The sequence below is a fragment of the Phalacrocorax carbo genome, chromosome Z, assembly GCF_963921805.1.
Source record: "Phalacrocorax carbo chromosome Z, bPhaCar2.1, whole genome shotgun sequence".
NCBI classification, from domain to species: Eukaryota; Metazoa; Chordata; class Aves; order Suliformes; family Phalacrocoracidae; genus Phalacrocorax; species Phalacrocorax carbo.
The window spans coordinates 25,866,047-25,891,789 of record NC_087548.1 but is presented as its reverse complement, the minus strand read 5'-3'; the positions used below and the strand labels follow the sequence as shown (position 1 = coordinate 25,891,789).

General features: G+C 39.0%; 1 protein-coding gene across 4 annotated transcripts in view; it reads right to left on the bottom strand.

The window, feature by feature from the left end:
• Positions 1 to 25,743, bottom strand: part of MAST4 (microtubule associated serine/threonine kinase family member 4) — a 314,534-nt gene that overhangs the window by 61,048 nt on the left and 227,743 nt on the right. For all 4 annotated transcript variants that reach the window (XM_064438315.1, XM_064438316.1, XM_064438318.1 and 1 more), the window contains 3 exons: positions 18,296 to 18,384; positions 6,213 to 6,282; positions 2,178 to 2,256 (listed from right to left, as the gene is read on the bottom strand). In XM_064438315.1, coding sequence (XP_064294385.1) covers positions 2,178 to 2,256; positions 6,213 to 6,282; positions 18,296 to 18,384 — 238 coding nt within the window. The remainder of the gene's footprint in view (positions 1 to 2,177; positions 2,257 to 6,212; positions 6,283 to 18,295; positions 18,385 to 25,743) is intronic.

Below are 25,743 nucleotides of genomic sequence, written 5' to 3'. Positions count from 1 at the left end.
TGTGGAGGAGGAGGTGGCACAGTGCTAGCTGTTTCAGATTCTGAAGAAGTACATGAAACCAATTAGATGGGCACACTTCCAGTTTTCATTTTCTGACTCACGTATATCATTCAGTGGGTAAAAAAGAAAGTGAAAAGCATCTCTACTAAGAAGCAAAGAAATACTGGCTAGATTGGTAAGCCAGAGGTTTTCCCAGTGCTTTTGCAGGGCTCATCAGCAGTAGAGGATTCTTGGGGGGGGAGGCGGGAAAACTAACTATAAGAAACATATGGCATGAATCTTCTACTGCTGGTTTCTTCAACAAAATTCAAACTTATTAACTGGAAAAGCAGGTTTCTTTCCACAAGTTAGAAACTGTTCAGTGCTAGGGAAGACATCTGTTTTAACATTGATACGATGCGGTGTAGTCAGGAAATACCAAGAGACCACTCAACAACAGTCTATTATGTAAGTTAAGATACCTAAGTCAATGAATTACTACAGTGCTAGAAGTGCTATACCTTTTCATAAGAAATTAAAAAATTATGTAAAACTACTCCACATTCCAGTATGCATACAGTAAACTTAAGTGGAAATGCAGTATATGAACTAGAATTACCATTTTAAACTTGAAGATGTAAAAAAAAGCATATGAGTATGGACTGAAAATTAAAACTGTGTTTTGAGATGTTTCTGACACAGCTTTTCATTTCCTTTCTGGCACAAGCCTGTTTCTTATAACAATAATGGGGTTGCTATGGCAATTACTTATTATCTGACATAACCTCCTTTACGTCAATATATTTTAAGTGAAGAGCATAGCATATTTGATCTAGTTCCAACAAGAGGTGTACAAACATGCACTATGGAAAAGGGCTAGGGAATTTCTGTGAAACCAAGCAATTCACTTGGCAAAAGTAAGATCTACACAGGAAGGAAAGCAGAGGTCAAATCAGCGCTGCCGAGGAACAATTCTTAAGATACATTAAATCCCTCAACCTGCTTTGAAGTCTGCAAGAATTAACTCGACTTTCCAGAAGCCTTGGTGTACGAAAATAAAATAAGAATTGATCATAACACAAAATGGTCACATTTCATCAGTGTACCAGATGTGGAACTCAACTATCTCACAAGAGAAAGAGAACACACGCAGGGGAAAAGAAAGCTTACTTAAATTGTAAAAGAAATTTTTTTAGAAATCCAGTTTCAGGTGTCCAGTAATACATATCATTCATAAAACACCACTTTCATAATGATACAGCCTTGAAGGTAAAAAGCAAGGCTGAAGATACAAAACAATTTTTGAAGAGTCACAGCTGGATCTACCATGATCAAGCCCTTTACTGCAGAAGATGTAATGTAACCGTCAAAATGCCAACTATATGCTATTTCCAAAGCAGGCTTCCTCCACAGCTCCATCTTCCCAGTCTCTCAGGTGTGAATATCACAACAGACAGCTTAGTTGCAAGTTGCAACATGCCCCAGTATACAGGGTGTAATATGTGCAAAAGTACAGATTCATACTTCTCCCACTGCCTAGCTCTTAAGAATTGAAGCAGGATCTTATGCACTACCATGGTAGTGCATGTCACAAGTTACATGCCACATGCATGGCAGGGGGGCTGATAGAAGATCACATCATAAGGATTGCTCTAACAAGGTAAAACTAACAAATTAGCGCTATATTTATCCTATTATGTATCCTAAAGGATTATTCTATTCTAATTATAGCCATCTAAAATGCTATCTAACCTATTATCATGCACTAAGATCTCGCTATTGCCAAAGAAAAAAGACAGGCAAATGGATGATTCATCCCATCTTAAGACAGCAGTCTAACCTAGGATGGATGAATCATGTCAAAGTGGTTTGTCTTTCTTTTCATCGTGAAGATAGCCTCACCTAAGACCTGATACCTAACTACCCTATGGTTAAAGTAAGGAAGTGTGTCTACCCTCCTACTGCCACACAGATCAAAAGGGGGCAGTTAAACATTATGCACTGCCAGAAGATACCTCTACGAAAGCACATGTTGCCTGAAGTTCTCTTCTGTTTCAGTGAAGTAAAGCAGTTTCGTATCCTGTAATATTTCAAAGTCTATCAACAGTAACAAAACCTACATTGCCTTCTCCTAAGAGTAAGCTACATTTGGGAAGATACAGCATGTAATAGAAATCTACAGCAAAGCGGATACTTACAGAAACAGTTGAGCTGGGTGTATTTGTACCATATCCAGAAGAAGGGAGAGAAGCCAAAGACCAGCGGCGACCATCAGTCCTGTTGTGAAACCAAGGTTAGTCAAACGAACACTGCAGTATCCAAATACAGAATCATCTGTGGAAGTATTACTGTGTAAAACTGCATTCCAAAAGCATTATACAAGCAGGGTTTTTAATAAAGAGTAAACTTTCACAAGGGACCACAATAAACAAGCATTCAGCAAGGATGACTTAGGCTTACAGATTTTTTTCTTTTAGTGTGTTTTTCTAGTTAAAAAAAAAAATGAAATGAAACAACCAGGAAGTGAATGAACAGCTCCACAGAATTGGTGCCTCACTAATACACATAGAAATGGACCACAGGGGGTCTTCACACCTCTCAGGTCCATCAGATGAAAATTACTGAGAAGCAAATTAAAAACTTGTGAACAAATGCAAACCACAATGCTCTGAACCACAGAATAACCACAACAGTCTGCTTGAAATACAAGGGAAGAGCTTAATCTTAAGTGACATCACTACAGGATACCAGCAAACTAGCAGGCTAATGTCAAGTAACTGCAAAGAATGATTAGGTAAAAACTAACCTGTTAGATGTTAGATATGTAAATCAGGAAAAACAATTTTGCAGAAAAAAACCATGCTCACTCAGAATTAAAACAACAACAAAAAAACCCAAACATAACCAAAACCATCATAACTCAAACCAATTTGCATTTTTTGTTGTTTGAGGTAGACTACATGCAGACAACATGGAACTTGAACATTCAAAGTGACAAATTAAAAAACGACTATGAGAGCCATGTTTGGATTTTTGAGGAGGAAACATTTACCTGTCATTTCGGTGCCCATGACTGGAGTACAATTGTATCAAATATGTTAAAAAAGCAAAATAATACATAAATAACAAAACAGGACAAGTTTTTTTTTTTTTGTAACAAACAGTATGAAAGTGGGAGAAAGGAAAAAGAATTGAAGCTCCGTTTTACAGGCAGTACAAAGATAATGTCTCAAGTCTCGTTTACACAAAAAGTGTAATTCCATAAAGGAGAACTGAAATCATGCCAAATCAGGAACTATAAACCTCTTGATGCAGCTTCCCTACGCACCCCTCAAGCTAACTTTCTAAAACACGCTCGCTTCTCTCCATTCTAACGTCTTATCTCCTACTCCCATTTATCCACCTACAAGCTACAACCCAAGGAGAGGACTTTGAATGCATACAGTGTGAGAAAAGAAACTACAGTACATAATCAGTGTTAAAATATAAAGAGAACATGTGCTAGAGGGGATGCTGACTGTATTAAAGATTGAAGTCTTGAAAAAACTTCCTCCTCCTCCATAATTCTGTTTTTAATTCATTAATTTTCCTCCTTTCTCCCCTTCCCCCAGGTATGCATGAACTACATCTGGATGAATGAACAATTCCAAAATGAGTTTTCTCTTCATTTTGGCTCAGCTGTGCAAGCTGAAAGAACAAGAACTTGGAAGGTATTTAAACATGAGTGAGACCCATATATTCTGCAGCTCTGAGATAAAGTACTTTCTTACTGAATTACTCATATTGAAAATGGTTCCTGCATCACGCAGCAATTCTCACACAGAAGGGCCATTGATGGTGGGGATGGGATATCACAGAGTTATCTGGGAAGCCAAGGTGGGACAATAGGAGGCATCCATAAGGGAAGAGGGGAAAAAAGGGTAGCAAGCCCCTACAGCATTTTTTCCTGGACTGTCATACACCGCTTGTCTCTGCCTTACACTGCGGTTCTACCTGCTTCCTAGAAGCTCCAGAAAGCAAGATCTGCCACCGACTCATGGGCTTGTAGATGCTGGACTTGTACGTACCAGCAGAAGAGACCTAAGAGGAAGCTACCAGAGGCACAGGCTATTCCCGGGCATTGGTCACCCCACCAGATGTGAGCAGAGGAAGGTGACACTCCAGCTCTTTGCCGAGGGGCCTGGGGAAGGCTCCCTCCAACCCATCGCACCGGCTGGCAGCATGGCAGAAGGCCATTTTCCCACTGCAGCTCTCCTTGCTGCCACTACTCCATGGTCTGGCCAGCAGCTGATGAGAAACAACTACAACAGGAAGCCCTCCTTTCCCACAGGAGGCTTCCAAACTATTTCCTTTGCCTTTCCGTCCCTTCCTCACATTTCCCCAGCTTTTTGGTATCCTTACTGACTGGGGGACAGTGGTTGGAAAAGTAATATCCATACACCTATACCACCTCACCTCTGGTCCTTCAACCTGCTTATGACACACACATGCTGTCCTTCCCTTCCTCTGTATCATCATTAGATTCGCAAAACATAACAGAAAAGGCATAAGGTTAGAAGTCTGAGAACTGCTCTCATTAGCCACAGGTCATTTTACTAACAAAATGCATCCTACCACAGGTTATATGAAGACAATCACAACACGCATACCAAATTCATATGAAAATGTTACATTAATGCTGTTCTAAACTTAAATGTCATCAAGTAGTTTCACATTTAGCAGAACAAAAACAGTTTCCATAGAAAATTGCTCCAAAGAAGTTTCTTGAATCCCATGAAGTGGTGAAATATTTTGAAGTCATATAAACTTCTTGTGTTAGCATCCCTTTAGCTAAAGGATTTACTTAGAGTCCATTACAGGGCTCTAAAAATGGCCAAAATCCAAATGAAACACTGGTATACAAATTCATTTTTCCTCCTGAATTTTAAAAGTTTGCAAAAATATGATGATTTAAAACTTTTTGTTGATTATGGGTGGGAAAGGAAAACTACTTCCTGCCTGCTGTATTTCTAAGTAATGCTCAGTCTTTCACATGTGCTTTCTCCATTATAAGTTATTTCTGGATTTAATGAATCTTTCTAAAAATATGCTTACAAACAAATGTAATCTATGAAGTGATAGCTTTCCTTTTTTTAAAGATACTATCAAGAGGAAGTAGATTCAAAAGAAATACTCAACTTTGAAGTGTTGATTTAAAAAGTGACATCATATCCTATTCAAAAGATTGACAAGATCTTCTGTCACAGATGATTGGACTCAGATAAAAGAAATGGACAACTAAAGTCTTCTCCCCTTTGCAGCTTTTAAAAAGAGTTAAGCCATTTCCTAGCATTTACTTTTGAGAGCTTTTGTATGTTACTTTACTGTAGTCCCAAAATAAAGGAAGTAAAGCTATAGCGGCAAGTGCTGCCTAATTGCAAGTGCAACCAACAGCTACATGCCTGGCACTACTTAATGACAAAGAAAGCCACAGCATTCCAATTTCTTTTTTTGTGTATATACTCTTGGGTCAATATATAAACTCTGCCTACACTCCCAGGCTTACAGTTAATGAACATATTAGTTGAGCTAGGCTGACAAGGTGTTAAGTGATAAGGAACCACACTGCTACGAACAGGCAGTCTCCATGACAAGCTATCAGCTTTGGTTATGGTTCATTTAATAATAATTTACTCCGTAGATCACTTAAAATTCACTTTAGATCTTCAAGAATTCTACTAGCATTAATTAATCCTCACAACACTCCCATGACAAAACTGACTGTCTCAGTGGTACAGACAGTGAAAAAGGTCAAGGTCAGGTATTAAGGGTATGGTGATGGTATTGCTGTTGTCAGTAAAATCAGGCCCTGAACTCAGGACCTCTAAATCAGTGTTCTTACAGGCAATGCGATTCTTATATCATTAAGAAAAAAAACAAAACAAAACACCTAGACATAGCTTAAAATTTCACCATATCTCAATGGATGAGGTGATAAGTATCTAAACTGGATATATTACTATTAAGTAGTCTTGGGGGTTTTTTAATTCAAAAAAGTATGATTGCATTCTATCAATCACCCAGTACACCTTTGTTGCATCTGAGGTTTAGGAGAGTTTACGTAAGTGAGATAACACTTGTCATTCTAAGTGATAGACTTGACAGATGTTATTTGCAATCACCTTTTAATATCTGGGTCCAACAACACTTCCTCTATGCAAAATGCATTCTGCATGCTACAACCAACCTCTTACCTTCGTGCAAAAGAAAAGTGGGCTGAGGCACTGGGAGAGAAATTCCTAGGGCTATCTTGAGGACTGTTTCCTGTTGAAGGGGGATACACAGAAAAATAGTTAGGGAAAAAAGAAACAAGAACCTGCTAAAAAACATTCAGACATACTAATCCAAGTATTTCCAGGCAGATCAGAAACAAGGTGGCTTTTTTAAAATCACAGATAGATAGAAAAATCAGTCCGCGTGATTTAGTCCCTAACACAAAGTCTCTACAGCATTTTCAACAGTTTTGTGTGATTTTTCCATTGTTCGTTTTTTTTCTAGCTCCAGAACAAAAAAGCAGACAAAATGCACTGAATTATTTTTTCCCCTTAGTTCTGTTAGACCGAGGCATGGAAAGGCCATCACCCTCTGTGATGAGAAGAAGCAACTGCACACTGTGAACAGGTTGTAACTTTAGGGTCTGTTACTTCTTCTATTAAAGCACCCGACCTCCTGCTGACCAGCACAAATGCAGGAAGAAGGCGGCTGCCAAGAGCTGCTCCTGCCACTTCTGCCTCTCAGTACCTACAACTAGGGGAGGCACACAGTATCTGAAGAAAAAGTAAAGATGACCCCCACAAAAAAAAAAAAAAAAAGACCACACTCACCAAAAAACCCAAAACAATATACCACAAAACACACCACCAAAATCTAAAAGGATTTGATTTAAAGTAGCACTGACATACATCTGAAAGTCAATCTCTCCTTAAATAGGGAACAGACTGCAACAACGTGTTCATGTATTTGTTGTAGCATTTTATTTCTGGATATAAATGAGACTGCAACAGTAAGCCACAGATAAAAAACCCTCCTATGTATCCAGTCAGAATCAACATTTAATTTTTGAGGAGAAAATTACTACCTACATGTGAAAAGGCCAGTACAATACAATGCATCCTTAAAAGGACTTCAAGTGGCCTTGATTTCTACTCAAATTTTTGAATTAAGATTACATTTACCATAGTGATGTCGTTAACAGATCCCACTGATTCTATATAAGAAAGTGTAATCACGGAGCCATTAGGTAGCAAATGCAGAGAACACCCTGAGCCCCCCGCTTCTTTTGGCTAGAAGCAGATACAAGATGCTTTCTGAGCTGTGCTTAAACCACATCTTCACAGCTGCTCTTCCCTCAGCCCTGAGGCACAAGGATTCCAATCTCACTGGCCAATGCCTCCAACTTGGGGTTTTTTTGCCTATTTATCCATCATGGCTGAATGACATCCTTCTGACAGTCTGTCCTGCCCCTCAAAACCCCAGCTTCTTCATTATCCTTCAGACACTTCTGAGGGCCCCGATAATTTCAAGGTGGCAAGGATTTTCATTCCCTAAGGGGCAGGGGGGGAAGCAGAGGGAATCTGAAGCCACACATGTGGCACAGATTTCAATCTTCATTTGGGTACCAACACAATTTGTCCTTGTCCTGCACGAACTGCAAACACCAAATTACCGAGAGCAACAGTTTGTTTCATTTAACAGCTAACTGGATTTCTTTTGCTGCTACCAGAGCTTATTTAATGAAGCCAAAAAAAAAAAATTGTAACACTGAGCAGATAAACCATGGTCACAAACTTTAGCTACTGCACTAGAAAAAATTAGCTGTAATTTGAAGTGTCATGGACTTAGATAACAAAAAAAAAAAAATACAAAGAAGCTACCTTAAAGTCTGGCAGAAAAGCAGAGAATTAGGCTTAATGCAGTGAGACGTAAACACCTTTTGACAGGAAATGATTTGACAAACCAGCATATGGAGGTTTGTAAACAAATTCCTTTCTTCTGATAGCTATTTTAAAGTTATATATGATATATACACGTATTTAATGCACATCAAGGGCACACCTAACTGTCCATCAGTTAGTCAGAACATACGAGTAATCTTCACATAGAAGCAAAAAACGTTGGAAGAATGCAGTAATTTTATAGCTATTGCAGTAGATTTGAGGAGACACAATGCTGCAAACTACCTCACTAGAATCAACAAAGATCACTTCCTTACTGACAAAACTTCAAGAAGTCAAAGTCTTACTCAGGAAGAGCATCACATCCTGCTATTAGGAAAATCAATTTGCAAGCACTATTTCCAATAGAAAGCGAACTTCTAAAATAAAAGAACTGGTAGAGCTGTATATGTTATACCTTGATACTAAATCCTGTGGGTTTACCTAGGAATCTAAAAAACTCAGACAAGCCTAGAAACAGAACGAAAAACCAAACCCCATATGACTGGAGAAACAGCTAGTACTATTACATGTTTAAGGTGTGGTGTTCCAGAAAAGCAAGATAGGTTAGAAGCAGAGTCCTATACGTGACCTTCATCCATCACAGCATTCATCCACCCATCTGCAAGTCAATACCTGGGAGACTTTCAAATAAAAACCAGTGCCAGTTAATTCTCTCTCCATATGTGCAGTGCTTGCTTATTAGTCAAATCCTGCTGTTCCTAGGGATCTGCTGGCTGTTGTATATTTTAGTCCTAGGCTATCTCTGTGCTGCAGAGATTACTGCTGATGTTTCTGACCTGGTAAAGTAAACCTGTCTGGTGGTCAGGCTTACTTAATGTAAGTAATTAACTCCAGCATCATCTGGGAGACACAACGAATAGGCAATCAACATACCAGAACAATACTCTACCTCATGACAACATGCAGGGTAGCTCATTTTGCAAGCAGCTATTGTTAAGAAAACTGTATCTAGAGTAATTAAATTGTGATTGTTTTCTAAGTGGTTTCAAGAAGTCCTAGGTCTTTGCCACAGAGAGATGTTTTAAATCTTTTAAAAAGGCATATTCTGCAGTCACTGTATATTATTAATGTATTTTTAATAGCTGTCTATTTTGTAAGTGAAGAGTTTCAGACGCAATGACTTTCTTTTAGTACTGAGGGAATAACATTAATGATAATTGTTATCCCAAATTCCTGATGGATCAAAGACAAATCCAACTTGAAGTCTTGATGTCATTATTTGGTGGTCTTCTAAAATGAATCACAGTACATCAGCACCGCAGTAATATGATAGAACAATGGGTCGTACATTCCTCTGTGTCAGTTTACTTGGTTGTGAACCCACTCTGTGAATTGAACAATACACAAGAAGCCATCCACCAACAGTTACAGGTTTGACTTTCATACCATAACAAACAGTGCCAGGCAGCAGAACACAGCTGGGCAGCAGAATAATTTAGAATACTTCTGCACATGCTTTCCACTGAGATCCACTCAGAGGTGAGGAGCTCAAGCTATTTCAAAACCTGGATTAATTATGCTTCACACCAGCAAACAACTTTCCCCAGTTACAGCAAGGAAGATGTACATGCTCCTTGAATCCGTTTGCCAGGATGCTCTGCATGCTCTGACCACTGCTTAAAACACTGGCAGTGGTATGTTTTAATAGGATTTAATTTAAAAGTCAGTTGTATGTGCATGTAAATTATCCCTTTCACTTTCCTCTCCTGTCCCTAAACTGTAGATGTTTTGAAATTGCTGTTTTACTTTACCCAAAAGCAAGACTAAACAAAAAGTTTTATTTTAGCAGAGCTATTTCTATTATTCTACATGTGACAACATTCAGAATAATTGAAATTGTACTATTTTCCTTTCTGTAAACTTCAGTTTTCTTTTAAAAATTATATTCAGAACCTGCTTTTAGCATTCCCGTATTTCACCATGAAAAAACACTAAGGCGTCATTCATTTACAAACCCAGTCCTCCTTTCCCCAAAATTCAGTCAGTGCAGACAGCAGCTAAAGCAGAACAGCAGAGAAGCTGCATATGAGAGAGATTCTTTGCTTCAAATACAATGTAGTAAGCCAGTACTCCTTATCACCTACCTTGGACAAAAACCACAAGACTAAAGTTAAAAATTCAGGGAAACTAATTCTGAATTTGATGCACACACACAAATGCCTCCAGTGTGATTTAAAGCCTAATACAACTAAAAATATACGGTGCAAGCAGCTTTGTTAATTACTATACTTCAATGTAGCCAGCTAAAGTACATCTATCAAACAAAATTATCTGATGCAAGCAGTTAAGTCCCTATGCAGTGAGAGCAGAATATCAGCAATCAGCACTCTAACAATGTCTGCCTAGAAAGATCTAAGCAGACCTAAAAAACCTAGAAAAACGATTACAAATGGAGGTAAGACCTCCCTGGCCTTAAATTTTGCTTTAGGCAATTGCATCATGTAATCCCATTCATAAATTTATTGAATCCAACAGGAAAGGTCATGTTTGTGTCTGCCATACTTAGTGGATGATTCTTCAGGAACCCTCATATTCTGGTATATGGCCAGCATGTATTTCTTTTCCCATTCCATGAAGAAAACACCTCTGACTGATTTAGATGACAACACAGGCCTTTCAGTCTTCCTGTTGCTAATGCAAGCAAGTAGGTCTTTCAGTCATACACAAAAAGCTATCACATTCTATGCTACTACCCTTTCTCTCTACGTGATCCCATCTGAACATGTATGACCACAAAAGCACACAGTATTTCAGATTAAATCTAACCAGCACATTGTACAGTGCCATGAAATTGTCCCAAATTCGATTGAAAATTACTTCCTTTATACATCTTGGGAGATTTGATTTTTCAAAGCTACACTAGATGGGTCCTTGCAAACATCATCTGATCCAGAAAATGCAGTCAGTTCCTTCCCTAAATTCCTTATAATAGATGAGTCCACTGCTTACAGTAGACATTTTTGTTACTAGTCTTCCAGCACAAAATGCTGCATGTTGCTATGTAATTTCATACTTTTTTGTTCCAGTCCTCGAGATCACTCAGTCACTTCAACAGTTTCTCAATGTTGTTTCACACTGGATGTCTTCCAAATCTACATCAGCTACAGTAATTTTATGCCAATGTCACTTACAAGAAAATTAGAAAGGTTTGGCCACAAAACCAAAACCTGAAGACTGTACTGATAACCTCCACTCCCACTTTATAGTATTTATCATTTCAGCACAACCCACATCTTCTCCCCTTTAAACAATTTCTTACTTATCCTGCAATTCTTGTCCTAGTACCTGTTGTTTTAGTGGCATCACATGGAACATTTTACTAAAATACAGACAAGAAAGGTTTACAGCACTGCTCCCAAGAGCTAAATCTTGTTCCTACAGCAGATACAATTAAACAGCATCACATGAGGCTATTAATCATTAGGGGTTAGTATCACCCACAGGAACAAGCTCCTGTGACTACTGAGGTGTGGACACCTGAATGCCCTGACTTGCTGAGATTATAATAATTCACTTTGCAGGCTGGGTGGTGCAGATGACCTGCCTACACAGCAGCAGGCAGCCAGCTGGAAAAGCCCATTAATGACCAGGGCACCAGATGTTGTCCAAGCTGAAGCTGCAACCCTTCACTTCCTACAATTCTGAATGTGCCCACAATTCAGACAAAAATGAAAAGGAATTTTCCGCAGGTTTAACGCCTTCCAGACCAGATACTAAAGGTGAAAGATGTCCAAACAACTAACCTAAGACAGTTACTAATAATGATGAAGGTTTGAACCCAAAGTAATGACCTGGTAAATAATTTTGTTCTGTTTTGTAAGAAAGAAACAAAAGAGTCATAGCATGATTCAGGTTAGAAGGCGCCTTTAGAGGTTGTCTAGTCCAAGCCCCCCTGCAGTGAGCAGGGACATCTTCAACTAGATCAGGTGGCTCAGAGCCCCGTCCAGCTTGACCTTCAACGTTTCCAGGGATGGGACACTGACTGCCTCTCTGGGCAACCTCTGCCAGTGTTGCACTGTCATTGTAAAAAAATTTTTTCCATATATCCAGTCTAAACCTACCGTCCTTTAGTTTAAAACCATTAACCCTTGTCCTGTCACAACAGGCCTTGCTAAAGAGGTTGCCCCCATCCTTCCCATAGTCCCCCTTTAAGTACTGGAAGGCCTCAGTAAGGTCTCCCCGCAGCCTTCTCTTCTCCAGGCTGAACAACCCCAACTCTCTCAGCCTGTCCTCGTTGGAGAGGTGCTCCAGCCCTTGGATCATTTTTGTGGCCTCCTCTGGACCTGCTCCAACAGGTCCATGTCTTTCCTGTGCTGAGGGCTCCAGAGCTGGATGCAGCATTGCCCGTGGGGTCTCACCAGAGTGGAGCAGATGAAGAAGAGAAAGACTTTACATAGTGAAAGCTGATATTATTCTTGAAATCTTTCATGACCTTTACATGTATATATAAGACATAGTGGGAATCCTCAGCTGCAAACTAAAATCTGACTTTCCATAAACACAAGTTAACTCTGCAGGTATCTACAGGTTCTGCATAGAGGAAAGGGGCATTACACATATAATATCTGTTTTACACTTTAATTACTAATACAATATATCTGCTGTATACATTGTATTTTTCCTATACCTTTTTTAACCCTCAGTCTCAGACCATACACTTCTCTGTGCACTCTCAAGCCTTGGACTACTTACTGCTCTAATAACTCTTTCCTGTAGCCCACAAGCCTTCATAGTCACTGTTGCTTACAAATAAATCTGCCCCTTCTCCCACAGGTGCTACCCATGCACTGTTTGCACCCTGCACCATATACTTACTTCATCAGTGTGGTGCTGTCTCACTTGTCTCTCCCTTCCATCCTACCACATGAATTGGAGAATGACTGAGATGGTAAGGCTAACAATTAAAAAACTTTAAGTATTCAGTGTGTCTAATTCAGCTTGCATCTGTAAAGATTACAACAGACTCCTGTGTAGGAACAATCCTCCAGAGCAAACAATGAAAACTGGGAGGGAGGGAGAAATTTACTTGAGACCTCTATATGACTCTCTCATATGGGGCAATTACCATCATCCTAAACTTGGGCCACTGGTTCTCCTCAAAGAATGTCTATCTAAATTAGAAAACATGTGGTGCCTTCAATTCAGACTGCATCTGGGAGAAAAACAGGACTACAAGGAAAACCATGGGTATAAAAGGCATCTTGAAGAATTATTATTATGTTCAAGCTTTTCTCCTAAAAAAGCAATACTGCTCACATCCAATCTGTTTTGCTAACACCAGTCCAGATTGTTACGATTACCTAGTAGCAACCTGAACTCTTCAGGAGGTCTGAAGTAATGGCACATTGTTTCCAAAGGTACAACCAGACCTCTAAACGATTGCTCTGCAGATACCACAGATGAAAAAGCCACAGATCTTGGCATGAGTGCTAATGCAGTGCACTCTTAAGAGAGCTCCACCTCGAGATTCATAAAATGCCTTCACGCACCTTGCTTCAGTTGACACAGGAGATGTATAGCACTATTTTGCCCTCAGAGATGTAAGGTTTTTGGGGAAAAAACCCCAGGTAGCTAAAACTAGTGGTCCAAATAAAACTCATCTCAGGTATGAGATACAAGCAGAGGTATGTATTTTACCTATTCTCCCAGCAAGCAATGAATTAATGTAGAAGGGAGCAGGGCAGGTTGTTTGTAGATCCATGGGTGTCCTCACAAGGGATGAAAATACCGACTTCAGATACTTCTAAGGCACTGAACTCTCAAGCAGCATCAACAATATTATTAGGACTAGACGAGAAGGGCCCAGGATAACACTGAAGATTATCAAGTTGATAATTAATAGAAAGTGATCCTGGGTGGATTTTGAAGTGTCTGACAATCTTGATTCCTTTCAGCTGGAATAGCTTATAATAAAAGGAATAAGGACCTGCAATAACAACTAAGATGGTACAAACATGAAGTCAAGAACCTAGTCCACTTAAATAAGAGGATCTAACAGAACTATCTGCAGTAAGGACAAGAGCAAGCTCTCCCCAGAGATGGCTGGAGTACCCTGATAGTAGGGAGTACAGTAGAGGAGTAGAGTACCCTAAAAGAAACAGATGTGGTAGGAAAGCATTAAGGGTATGAAATCAGAAGTCAAAATGGTTTTAAAAAGGCACAACCAGTCATGCCTATCTATCCATCTTTCCATTTGAATTACTCAAACCACAGCAGGTTATGTCCTTCATTTTCTTGTTTCACAGAATCAGAAAAGTGCCCAACAAGGAACCTCTGGGCACTTCCTTTCCAAAATCCAAGCCAAGTGACTTCAGAGGACGTCCAGACCTTGAAAGCAGGAGATCTCCCTTCCTATCTCTCACCTTGAAGCAACGTCATTGTTCTTAAAACTACATCAGAAGATAGGCTGTGGCAGGGCAATATGATGCCTGTCTGACATATCAAGCCCAAGTTCAGTTAACTCTCCAAGAATGTAATCATAGAATTGTTTAGGTTGGAAGGGAGCTTTGGAGGTCATCTAGTCCAACTCCCCTGCAGTGAGCAGGGACATCTTCAACTAGATCGGGTTGCTCAGAGTCCCACCCAGCCTGACCTTGAACGTTTCTAGGGATGGGCATCTTGCAGCATATGGAGAGAAATAATTGAGTATCATAGTTTCTGGCCTAAAATGCTGCTAAGTATACATCATTATGTTCAAGCATATTAAATTAAGTCCCAAACTTGAGCTTCCAGTGACATTTGAAAGGGAATGACAAAACAGACTTCTACTTGAGCCAGGACCCAGCTGGCTGACAGATGAACATGTTGTGACTTCTCTACGCTCAAAGTAGCTCATCTTCCTAATGAAGTACTACAAAAGACTTGTAAAGCACTACCTCTCCTTGCTCCAGAAGCAGAAGAAAATTCCGTGTTTTTAACAGGGTACCCGAGGTCCCAAGGAACAGGGAAGGTAATAGGGGGGACTAGAGCATAGTGAAGCGGAACTCTCAGAGCCCATGTCTTCACCAGTGCTTTTGATTTTTGAAAGACTCACAGAGGCATGGTAGGAGTCTTCTAAGAGGGAAGCAAGGTAATGAAGACAGACACAACAGAAACAAAAGTGGAAAGAGAATAGCTCTCAATGCATGTATAAAAGATGCTGAGAAGATGAAACAGGACTGAATAAGCTAGAAAAGCTGACAGCCTGGGTATGCTGCAACCTGTCTCTTTTTCCTACAATCAGGAGGGCTGCTGCACAGAACTGAGTGAAAATAAAATGGCCCACCAAAAGGTGTGATGTGAGGGAACTAAGTGCTCTAAGGACAAGTGGGATTGAAAGAGTCCTCAATGGCTCAAGTTCTTGGCAATATGATCAGTTGGACTCAGCCCCTTGAAAGTCAGATCCAAGAGTAAGTCTATTCCTTTGACAGCCCAGGGGCAAACAATTGTGCAACACTGCATGAATTTACATTAGCTGTTAGCTTTCAAGCAGCCTAATCTCACCTGCACTCATATGGGCAGATTCCTTGCACAAAACTCACCTCTGACAACATGCAAAAAACCCTTTTCTAGAGCAGGATCTTTCCAATGTTCTCCATATTCTGCATAATATTACTAAGACGCATTTGCCAAAAATGCATGCTATCACCATGCTTCACCCAAGGATAGTCTAATGAATACATCTATTTTCAGTGAACACAAACACTGATACTTTGCTGCACCTTTAGCTTGCTCCATCCTCCTCTAGGACTGGAAACTATTTGTGTTTCCCTCTCCCTCTTCTGCTTCTCCTGTTTCCTCCTCCAACAGCAAGCACTAATAAGACAGACGTGAAGGTGTTAAAGGTCACCTCCAATCCCTCTGAGACTTGGAGCTTGTAATACATGCTCCTGGCAGAAGGTCTGGTGCAGGCTGCAAAATAGACACTGCCAATTTACAGAACTTTTTTAGTAGAATCTCACCATTTCCAGCTATTTTCCAGACACAGTCAAAAAAAGACCTAAAATCGTCTAGCTGGACAGGAGATACACCAGGTTCTCTCAGTGGAGTCAAGGAGGCCTCTCTGACTTGGAGTAATCCCGCCCAGCCAAGGACTATCAAGAGGAATAAACCCAGCAGGCCATCAGCACACACTGTCTCTTGGCACATCCCTCTGCTGCAATTTGCAAGAAGCCAGGCCTCCAGTACAGACCACCACGGAGAGCAAGTGAAAGGTGAGTCAAGTGTGCAGATGCCAGTGCAGGTAAGAGCTGGTGGCTCTGACAACACAAAACCGCAGAATCACTGAAGATCTACAATGTCTCAACACTGAGGTTACCAAGTATTTTTATACATTAAACACTTGACACACTGAACTCCTACTGTATATAGAGATGAAAATTCATAACTTATATGACTTTTCTGTGCTGTTAACCAAGAAATTTGCATCTTTTTTCTATTTACTTGGATTAGGATGATGTCACAGTGATTCAAAGTACAAATTTTAAAAAAATAATTTGCCTACCAAGCCAGTTCTAGGCAGTATCTAACTGATCACTAGACAAAGCAGAAATGCTGTCAAGGGTGATGCTTTAACTTTAAAAAATTTTTAAAATTGCCCCTTCAGGGGACTAATCTAGGCACACTAGGCAGCTGAGCTAGCAACCAATAGTTGTGCACATATTTACTGTAGTTAACTATACATAGAGGCAAGCTAATAACAGAGTTGGCCATACACATGCAAATTTTCATCACATATGATATCTCCTAGTGCTGCTGAAGTGTTTTTACACATACCTTGGGAGAAGGTATCAGCATTAAGAGAACCTACTGTACCCAGGGTAATTGGAGAAGTTGCCAAATTTCCACAATAGCTTTTTGAATACACAGTACATACTGCTGAGTTTAAGGAAAAAAACACCTTACACTTAACCCGTCTTAATCCTTATAGTATCAGTTTTCCACCTTCAGAGTAACAGATTCAACAGCTGTGAAATCAGCAATATTATTCCCCCATTATAGTTTGAAAATTGATTCAAAAAGATGAAGCAACTTGCTGAAAGCACAAGTCCACGGCCAGGCACGAACTCTTCCGCATTTATCAACCACACAATCTATGTTCAGGTCCCAAGTGACACATGCTGGTGACTCCATACTTCTGAAGCCTATTAGGCACCATTGGTCTAAGCCACCAGTTTCCAAATGGGTCATACAGCCATTCATAGCAGCAGACACGCTAGTCCTCACAGCAAGCATTGCTATTGCTGTCATCAATTCAGCACAACACAACTAAAGCCTCTTTCCATGGTGACCACAGATTCCCCAATCCAAATGGCCATTTCAGCATTTGGGGGACCCAGAGAAAGATCCCAAACATTCCAACATTTAATTTTTCAGTTTTAAAATAAATGCACCATGTTTTTCTTTGTTCGTTTGTTTTAAATGATCTGCTTCCTTGAGCTCTTCATGCATGAACATCTTCATGCTGTCTGGATTCCTGGCTGTGATAGCCTGCCACTAAAAGTGAAATACACCACCATATTTTCTCTAGTAATATTGTTTCCACAAGAAATGTGGAGATGCCTTACTAACCTCACCACCCTCTTCAAAGATTCAACTGCAACTCTGCAGCTTCTCTTTTAGCATCCGAGAGCAGTTCTCCAATAACAAGCCTACACAAGGATTGGTGTGGGGCTTTCATTCTGGTGTGTAGTTACAGCCAATGCCCAAAAATTGTAGAGACAATAAACCTTTGAGGAAATATGTTTTGATATGCTAAAAGTGTTCCTTTTTAAAATGAAGACAATCATTATCAATAGAATACTTATTTATGGACTTTCATTCAATCTTTAAGTGCTTCAGGTGCTTTAGAAACAAAACAAAATTACCATCAATTTATTACTGTGTAAACTGAAGCACAAACTTCCAGCAATGAGCCTAACAGCACAAATCCTAGGGAGCAGAAGCACTAGGAATAGAATGTAATATCCTACTCACCAACTCCACTACCTTTCCCATGTGTGCAAGCTATTTTATATCCTTTTCACACTTAACTAAGCCCAGAAAGGGAAACGGTAGTCAGGGGGAGCAGAAAATGCATCAGAATGACAGCATGCAAGGTGGGGAAATAAAAAAAAATAGCTATGTGATCCATGTTAGGTATTTCTGGACTGCTTCTCACCATAACATAGGATTTATGGATCTAAACATAACAGAAATTTGGATGGAATTATATGCAACTTTTTCCTATTATGAACAGTGGGAAGAAGAGTAGTGGGATAGAGAACTTGTCCATTTTCCCTTCCTCATATAGACATGTTAAGAATTTGGTAATAGCAATAGTAGCATAGATATAAAATCACCTGTGTGAGCTGAGAGCGGTGAATGAGGCCGAGGCAGAGCTGGAGACTGGCCATTGCCCATCAAACTCTTCCTGTTGCTTGTTCTACAACTGTGGGCAAAGGGAGAGGAAAGAAGACATTAGCATCAGAAATACAGCATGTACCGCATATGGACATTGTGAGATTTTGATACTTTGTTCCTCCACTTCTCAGTGTCCTATTAAAAATCAGAGCTATTGTTTTTGTAGGCATGTCCAGGAAGTCTACAATCATACTGGATAATGGCAAAGACAGCAGTTTCCAAAGAAAATGCACCATGGATACTTTTCAGACTTGGACATTTGTTGTTCTGTGCAGAGACCAGCATTCCCCTGTAGAGTCAGTTACAAAATGTTCTTCCCTGACTGCAGCTTGTTCCTCTGCCATACACTTTTTATAATATATCAAAATATGCAAGCATAATGTGAAAAACAGTCTCAAGCTTAGAATCACCATTCAATGATTAAACCTACTTCTGTTGCAAGAACTGTAGCTCCAAATCACATGCCATGAAGAGTAATGATTTATCAATCTGAGAATGGTATAATAATTATAAATCTAATTATTGAAATAAATTTCACATCTGTGCCTTTTGTCAATGGAACAGATGACGCCTAAGAAGATTAATGCATTTTTTTTACTCACACATTTTTCGTCTGCAAAGCCTCTAATTTCCCATACCACAAGATCATTAGGCAAGATAAATAGTAAATTAACACATCTACTAAACTTGGGAAAGGAGGTATTTTTCTTAAATACATCATACAGTTTTTAAATATTTGTTGGCAGAAGTGTTTATCTTTCTCCCTCTTTCTACTATAATGAGTAGTCTCACAAACATAAATCCCTAACACTGCAAGCATTCATGCACGAGGAAAATGGTATGTTGAAGTCAGACTGTGACTGTATATAAACTTAAGTGTATATACTAATGTTTATGGCACTGTAATGAGATTTTTTCCTGTAAAGGTTTAGAAAAACTCAAAACCACTAAAAGCGGAAAAATTCATACATAAAATCATTTCATTAACACAGTAGGTTCTAACAGAAGCAGATTCAGATCATACTTGTAGATGTCTCCAAAGATGAATTTTGTAACATTGTGGTCTCTATAACAGCCAGAAAGCAAGACTGATTAGTCTTGATATTGTATAAGTTGAATAAAATGCAAAAGAAAGCACTGAGTTTAATAGCATAAATAGCTAAGTAAAACAGACTCAGAAGTAATCCAAATGCTGAAACCAAGGAAAATAAAAAGGAAAAAAGGCAGAAAAAATGTTGAGTATGAAAGCAGTATAGAAGATACCTGTGATATGCAAAAAAGTCAAACACTAATACCAGTCTCCCCTTAAAAATGTTTTGTGAAGCAGCAAGAGTGATATTCCCAACTACTTAATAGGTTAATGAAAAGTTCATTTGCATGAATTGCACAATGAATTGCCATATGGCTTAATGATTATCAAAGAATGAGTTAACTCATGAATATATATTTATCATTACTGCTGCTCTATGTAAGAAAAGAAAGCATGAAGTGATTGCAAGATTCACATTTAGAAAAAAAAAGTCAGCTGGAAAAGTCAAAACTTATTTAAGACATACAGTGCAATTTCTAAACTGAACAAACAGGGAGGACTTTTAAAATGTGAAATTATATACATGTGTTTTTAGGAATCTGTCTAGATTAAGCTTAGCTTTCTACAAGTATTTTTAACACACTCAGCACTTAATCTGCTTTTTAAATTATGGAACCTGAGCAAATATTCCAAATTTCATTCGCTAACAATTTAAAAGTCATATTGTTTCTCCCCACCTCTAAGTTGTGTGCAACCAAAAAGTCATATTCAATTCTTCTCTAAGAATGGTCGAAATTCTTCCTTTTGGCTTCATACAATGTCACTGTATTTTTGGTAATTTTCTTGTATCATACCATGACAAGCCTCACTTTATCTGCTACACTTGTTTTCAAAATCTTGAAAAACTCTTTCTTTGCAATTCTCCAATTTAAAACTGAACCCAGTAAAAACTTTCTATATTCATTAGAGATTCATTAAAGAACACAGACTGCATCTATCCACAATGATGTGATGATACCACTACAGCATCTGTGGTGCAGGCTGGGGTTAAATAGACCCTATTACCTGAGTTTAAAGCAGCTTTGCATGGCTGAAGTTTGGGATCTAAACGATTGCCACACATTTTAAGCGTCTAATCCCCAGATACTTTCTCAGCAAAACAAATGTTACTTTCAACAAATTCTAGGCACCCTTCACTGATTTTTCTACAAAGATGATTCCTGATACAGTTTTATTAATTTGCCCTTATCTGTACAAATTGAGAGTTTTATCACTTTTGCCAGAATTTATGTAAATAGATGACTGCCTTGGGTTCACCTTAACATTAAAATTCAAACTTCACATTCTTCACGTGAAGTTAGTGCAACACCTTTCACAAATCATTACCAGAGAGATCTAATTCAAGTTATCTTTATTTTGGGGGGATTTATTTCTAAGAATTACTTCTGAGGAGTATGATAGCATTACCTTCAAGATCAAGATTTTTCATAATGAAAGAACTTTCTCCCAACCGCCATTTCAAAAAAATCTTTGCTACTTGCTCAGACGTGGCTGCAGCTGTATGGGGAATACATCTTTTATCACATTCAAATGAAATGTTCTATTGAGATATAGAAAACAAAAAGATTTTAAATCTCCTCTATTTGTCTTACCAGTAAGGTAAGATGCAAATCACTGCATGAAAGTACAAATTAATTCCAGAGTGCTCTCTGTAGCTTTGTTTTTCAGTTCTGTTTCACACAGATTTTGAAACGATGTTATCCATCCTATGTAATCTGTGACTCACAACTCCTTCCCCAGAATAATGCTATTACAGAAGAGGCTGTTTGCGGGTAGAAAAAAAAAGCAAAACTCTTCAGGAAACCTTGAAAGATGATCTAAGCTGCTAGAACACCACAAATGGGAAGCAGAGTCACACTAAGGAAGTATCAAAGCATTACTTACTGAACTGTATTTAGCCTTGAAACAGCAATCTTCTGTATACAAAAGAATCTCAGAAGTTAAAGCCATTCTGCAGACAAAATTGTTCTTCCTAGATCTCTGAACACATCAAGTAACTTTACCCTTCTATTGTCTTCATAAAACTATTCTTCTCCCATTCAAATTTGACAACAGAAAGCAACTGATAAGAGGCAGCCCCGAAAGAAAGCCTCTTTGTCTGCTGGAAAGTTAGAGCAGCGCAGGAACAGTCTACAGGGACTGTAACTTACGGAAACATAAACCTTGGTAAACCACAGAGCACTACACCCTCAAAATACAATTCCTTAAGCCTTAGATTTCATGCTGTGATCAGGTTGCATGGCACAGAGGAGAGACTCGCCAGCCAGGCAGCGGATATGACACAGGGTTTAGGGCACTGAAAAGAACAGAGAAGAAAAACATATTTTCCAAGGAGAAGATGAGAGTAGGGGAGAACAAAGGAAAAAATCAGTCATGTTCAACAATAATTGAACTTCGGGGTGCACACAAAACTTAACAGAAAGGTTATATTTTTTGCCATTTGTCGTCTTCTCTGCCCCAGGAAGATCCTTTGTGGACTTTAGTCTGTTGCCCACAACTTGAAAGTGGCAGTCCTGGTTGACTACCTACCCGGAAATAGTTGGCTGTATCATCAGTGTCCTGGACTACCAGCACTGTTCCTTATCTTGGAATCCAGTCCATAATTTCCTATTTGGTTTCCAAATCCCCCACAGACAGGTTCTGCCTTACCTCCTCTTCTCTGCCACCGACACTCCTGCCCACTCCTGCCCCTCCCTATCCTGACTTCTCACCCCATCTCACCATTAGGGAATTCCTCCTTCATCACAGCTCCAGTATCAGGACCAACGCACTAACCTCCAAGTCATTTCTCTTCCTTTAGCTGCTACAGATGATCAACACTTCCCATGAAAAATACTTATGATAAAACAAATAAAGGACACTACATAAAAAGTGCTTTGTGCTCAACTTTGTTAATCACAAAGCAGGGGTGAACTACAGCTGCTGAAAGATGCAATCCAGTCGCATGAAGCTTGACCACCTTGCTCCTTATACAGCCACAATTCTTCCAATATCAGGCAAAAGCCTTTTGTGCAGACATGATGAGAACTGCTAGTTTGAAACCAGCAAAGCACAAGACAAAAGTACTAGTGTGGTCCTTAAGATAAAGCTACACTCCACAAGCTCTTGGAAACACTAAATAGAACAAAAAGTTGAAGCAGAAATCCAGTTCTGGAAGAGGCAGTAGTACTTCATCCAGAGCTGAAATATTAAATGCAGGTTTCCTGAAAAAGTAATCAAGAAATGACAAAAAATGAGAGGTATGCACTGAAATAGAAGCTTCTTCCTCAGAATCAGTGCTAATACATGAGCAAATTACTGGTGGTAGAGGTTAATTGCTTTTTTTCCCAAAAGTAGGGAAAGGCGGCTGTATCGACAGAGATTACCCCTTGCCAGGCTTTTCATGGGCAATTTGGCATCTGCTTTAATAATTTATAATGATTTCGCTTCAACATCCTCACTTACTAATATTTACACTTGTAATGAAGATGGATTTGGACTGTAAGCTATTATGACAGTTCGCCACCTTTCACAGCACTACTCTGCAACACAGCTTCTTAATTTCAGTATCAGTGTGATACAGTGGTTTAGCTGAAGGTAAAGATTAAAAGGGAACTACTCCTAATAAAAGAAGCTGCAAACAAAATGTTTTATTTGCTAATACAAGTGCATAGAAATTAAGCTGTTGCTGTACCCAGAATCCAAAGCCTGACCATGTAGACACAAGAGACTAACAATTCAAGACCAGCACTCCCATAAAGGCTCTCAGAATGGAAAAGGTGGTTATAATTTCTCTGGTATTGAAATTGCATAGCTGGAAACTACCTCAGGAGGGACGTGCTTTCCCTAGCAAGATTTGAGATACGGCCACTTTGTTTATACAGGAAAGTTAAATTTGAGTTATATTTAACTTATAACAAAGCTAGCTAAACTGACTTTGTAGTTACTTATTACCTTCATAAACAGCAACACCGAAGAGTCTTGAGGCATACAGCACTGACAAAGAAATGGTAACATTTAAAGTGAAGAATTTAGCTTGTTTTGGTTTTTTGTTGCTGTTTTTAAAGAAAAAGAAACCTTTTGGCATCAGAAAGCAGCTTAGTGAGTATTTCCAAGCTCTCCAGAATCCAGGCAAGTTCTGTGGGGCATTAACAAATGCAAAAACCAGCTGCCATGAAAAAATGACTAACATTGATACTGGAGCAGCTTCCTTGTCAAAAGGAGCCTTTAAAGTTTGTTTTTGATGAATCATCTCCTGATCTAGAAAGTCAAAGTAACACATGGCCTGTAGTTAATGGCAGTTTCACACCTATTGCTTTATAAAAGCAAATGAATCAGCCAAGAGCTTTCCTTTCTGAATACTGTGGAATTAGGGTTACATAGGCAAAATCCATAGGCTCCATTCAGAACTATTTGTTGCTGCCCTGTTCTACCCTATAGCTAAAAGACTGAAGACTTAAGGAAGCAAAGGTTTACAATTTTGAGAGGTATTTCCTAGACTGAGGTAGGTAAATTCTCAAGGTGCTACAATCATTGAGAGAAACGTGCAAACCTTCTGAATACAAGTAAAATAGACCTTCAGTAATACCCTGAATTCTTTTTCTTCTTTAATGGCTGTTGATGTTCCACACTCAGATCCATTTAGTATCACTTAGCATTATTTTCTGATATGTTTTTACTAGACTATGTGCTGCATGTACACTTTCCAAACTTGGTGCATGCATATATGCATATATATAAGCATGTACATATATACATTCATAGTTACACGTATAAGATACATAGATATATTTATATAAAGACACATTTAAAACATCATACATACAGCCAAACATTCTATCTATTACATATCCCACTCTGTGAGGAATTATTTCATATCGCTCTTTAATGACCTGGCAAAAATAAAAGGGGGGGCTTGGGATTTAAATTTTAATTGTTGTAGAGATTCATCTTTACTCTTTTGTATTTAAGGCTTAGTCAACTTAAACGAGGCCAGTTTTAGTCTGAAGAAACAGGAGTGCTGTCGAAACATAACAAACACATGCACCAAGACGAAGCAGGCAGCTGCTGGCAAGCCCTAGTTCAGCAGAGTTTGTCCTGAATCTTTGCAACACTACAGTGAGCATTTCAGTTTTGGCTATTGGCCAGGTACACATGGACAGTAAGCTAAGGGACCTCTCTAGGTACTCACACATTTGTGTCCAACACCTTTTTCCCTGCCATTACTACTACCTACTCGCATGCCACCAGAACTCCATCCTTCCTCAACCCTGCGAAAGTGGAAACCTCAGCCTTTTTTCTTCATCTTTCTAAAAAAGATCTACAGGGAAAATAAAATTTAACACACAAACAACTGGATCCATTATCACTCTCTGCATGGACTGCCTGAAGGGTTCAAATGCATGCAAGACAACATTGTTGCAAAAATACCTGCCAAGAAAAAGCACAGAACTGCAAAAGTATCTGCCAATTCTCTGTTCAGCCCTGAGGAAGACTGTCACAAAGACTGACTTCTTATGCTATAAAAGGCCTCAATCTCTACCCCTCCAGTGTATTACAAAAGAAATAGGTCCTTCATTAAGCCCTCCCAATTGTACTTGCTAGTTAGATATACGTTCAGCGTATTGACCTCCAGTGACTGCTCTCACTTTCACTCTAAGCAATTTTGAGCCATAATTTTATTTCTTCTTGCACAGGAGAAAAATAATTAGGGTTCAAGAAATCTGAATTTCTTCTACAGAACTAAAATGGTGTCTTTCTACCTGTTCTGTTCCTTCCTAAAACAACTCATTCAGTTTTAACTTGTTACGGAGATAAATATTTAATGATGTAACATAAAAAGAGTATGAAGCTACTAACTCCATAGCTGTACAATATTAATAAAATAGCTGGATACAAGATAAAGTCGGTAAGGCACACAAAGTGGGTAGGCAATGCTCAGGATCATAAACCATCCCACTTTGCAATTCTGCTTCATTATCCACAAAAGCTCTTGCATCTTTGTATTATGCAACCTATTAAGTGGGATCATTTAAATCCCACTGCTTCCTGACTTTCTTTTTTGATCTTATTTGTGCTCTGGGAAGGGGCAGAAACCAAGTTATTAGGTGAACAGCACGTTTGCTATCATACTGACGTATTTAACTGATTCCTCAATGCACAAAAAGATAAGTAGGAAGCTAGTACCAGAAGTAGAGGAAAAATATACAGGGCTAACCTAAATAATCGCTAAGTGTGATTATCCATTCTACATAATTCAGGAGATGTAAAAAAGGCAGAAACACTTCACTGGGGGAAAAAATAATCAAGAGCCACAGT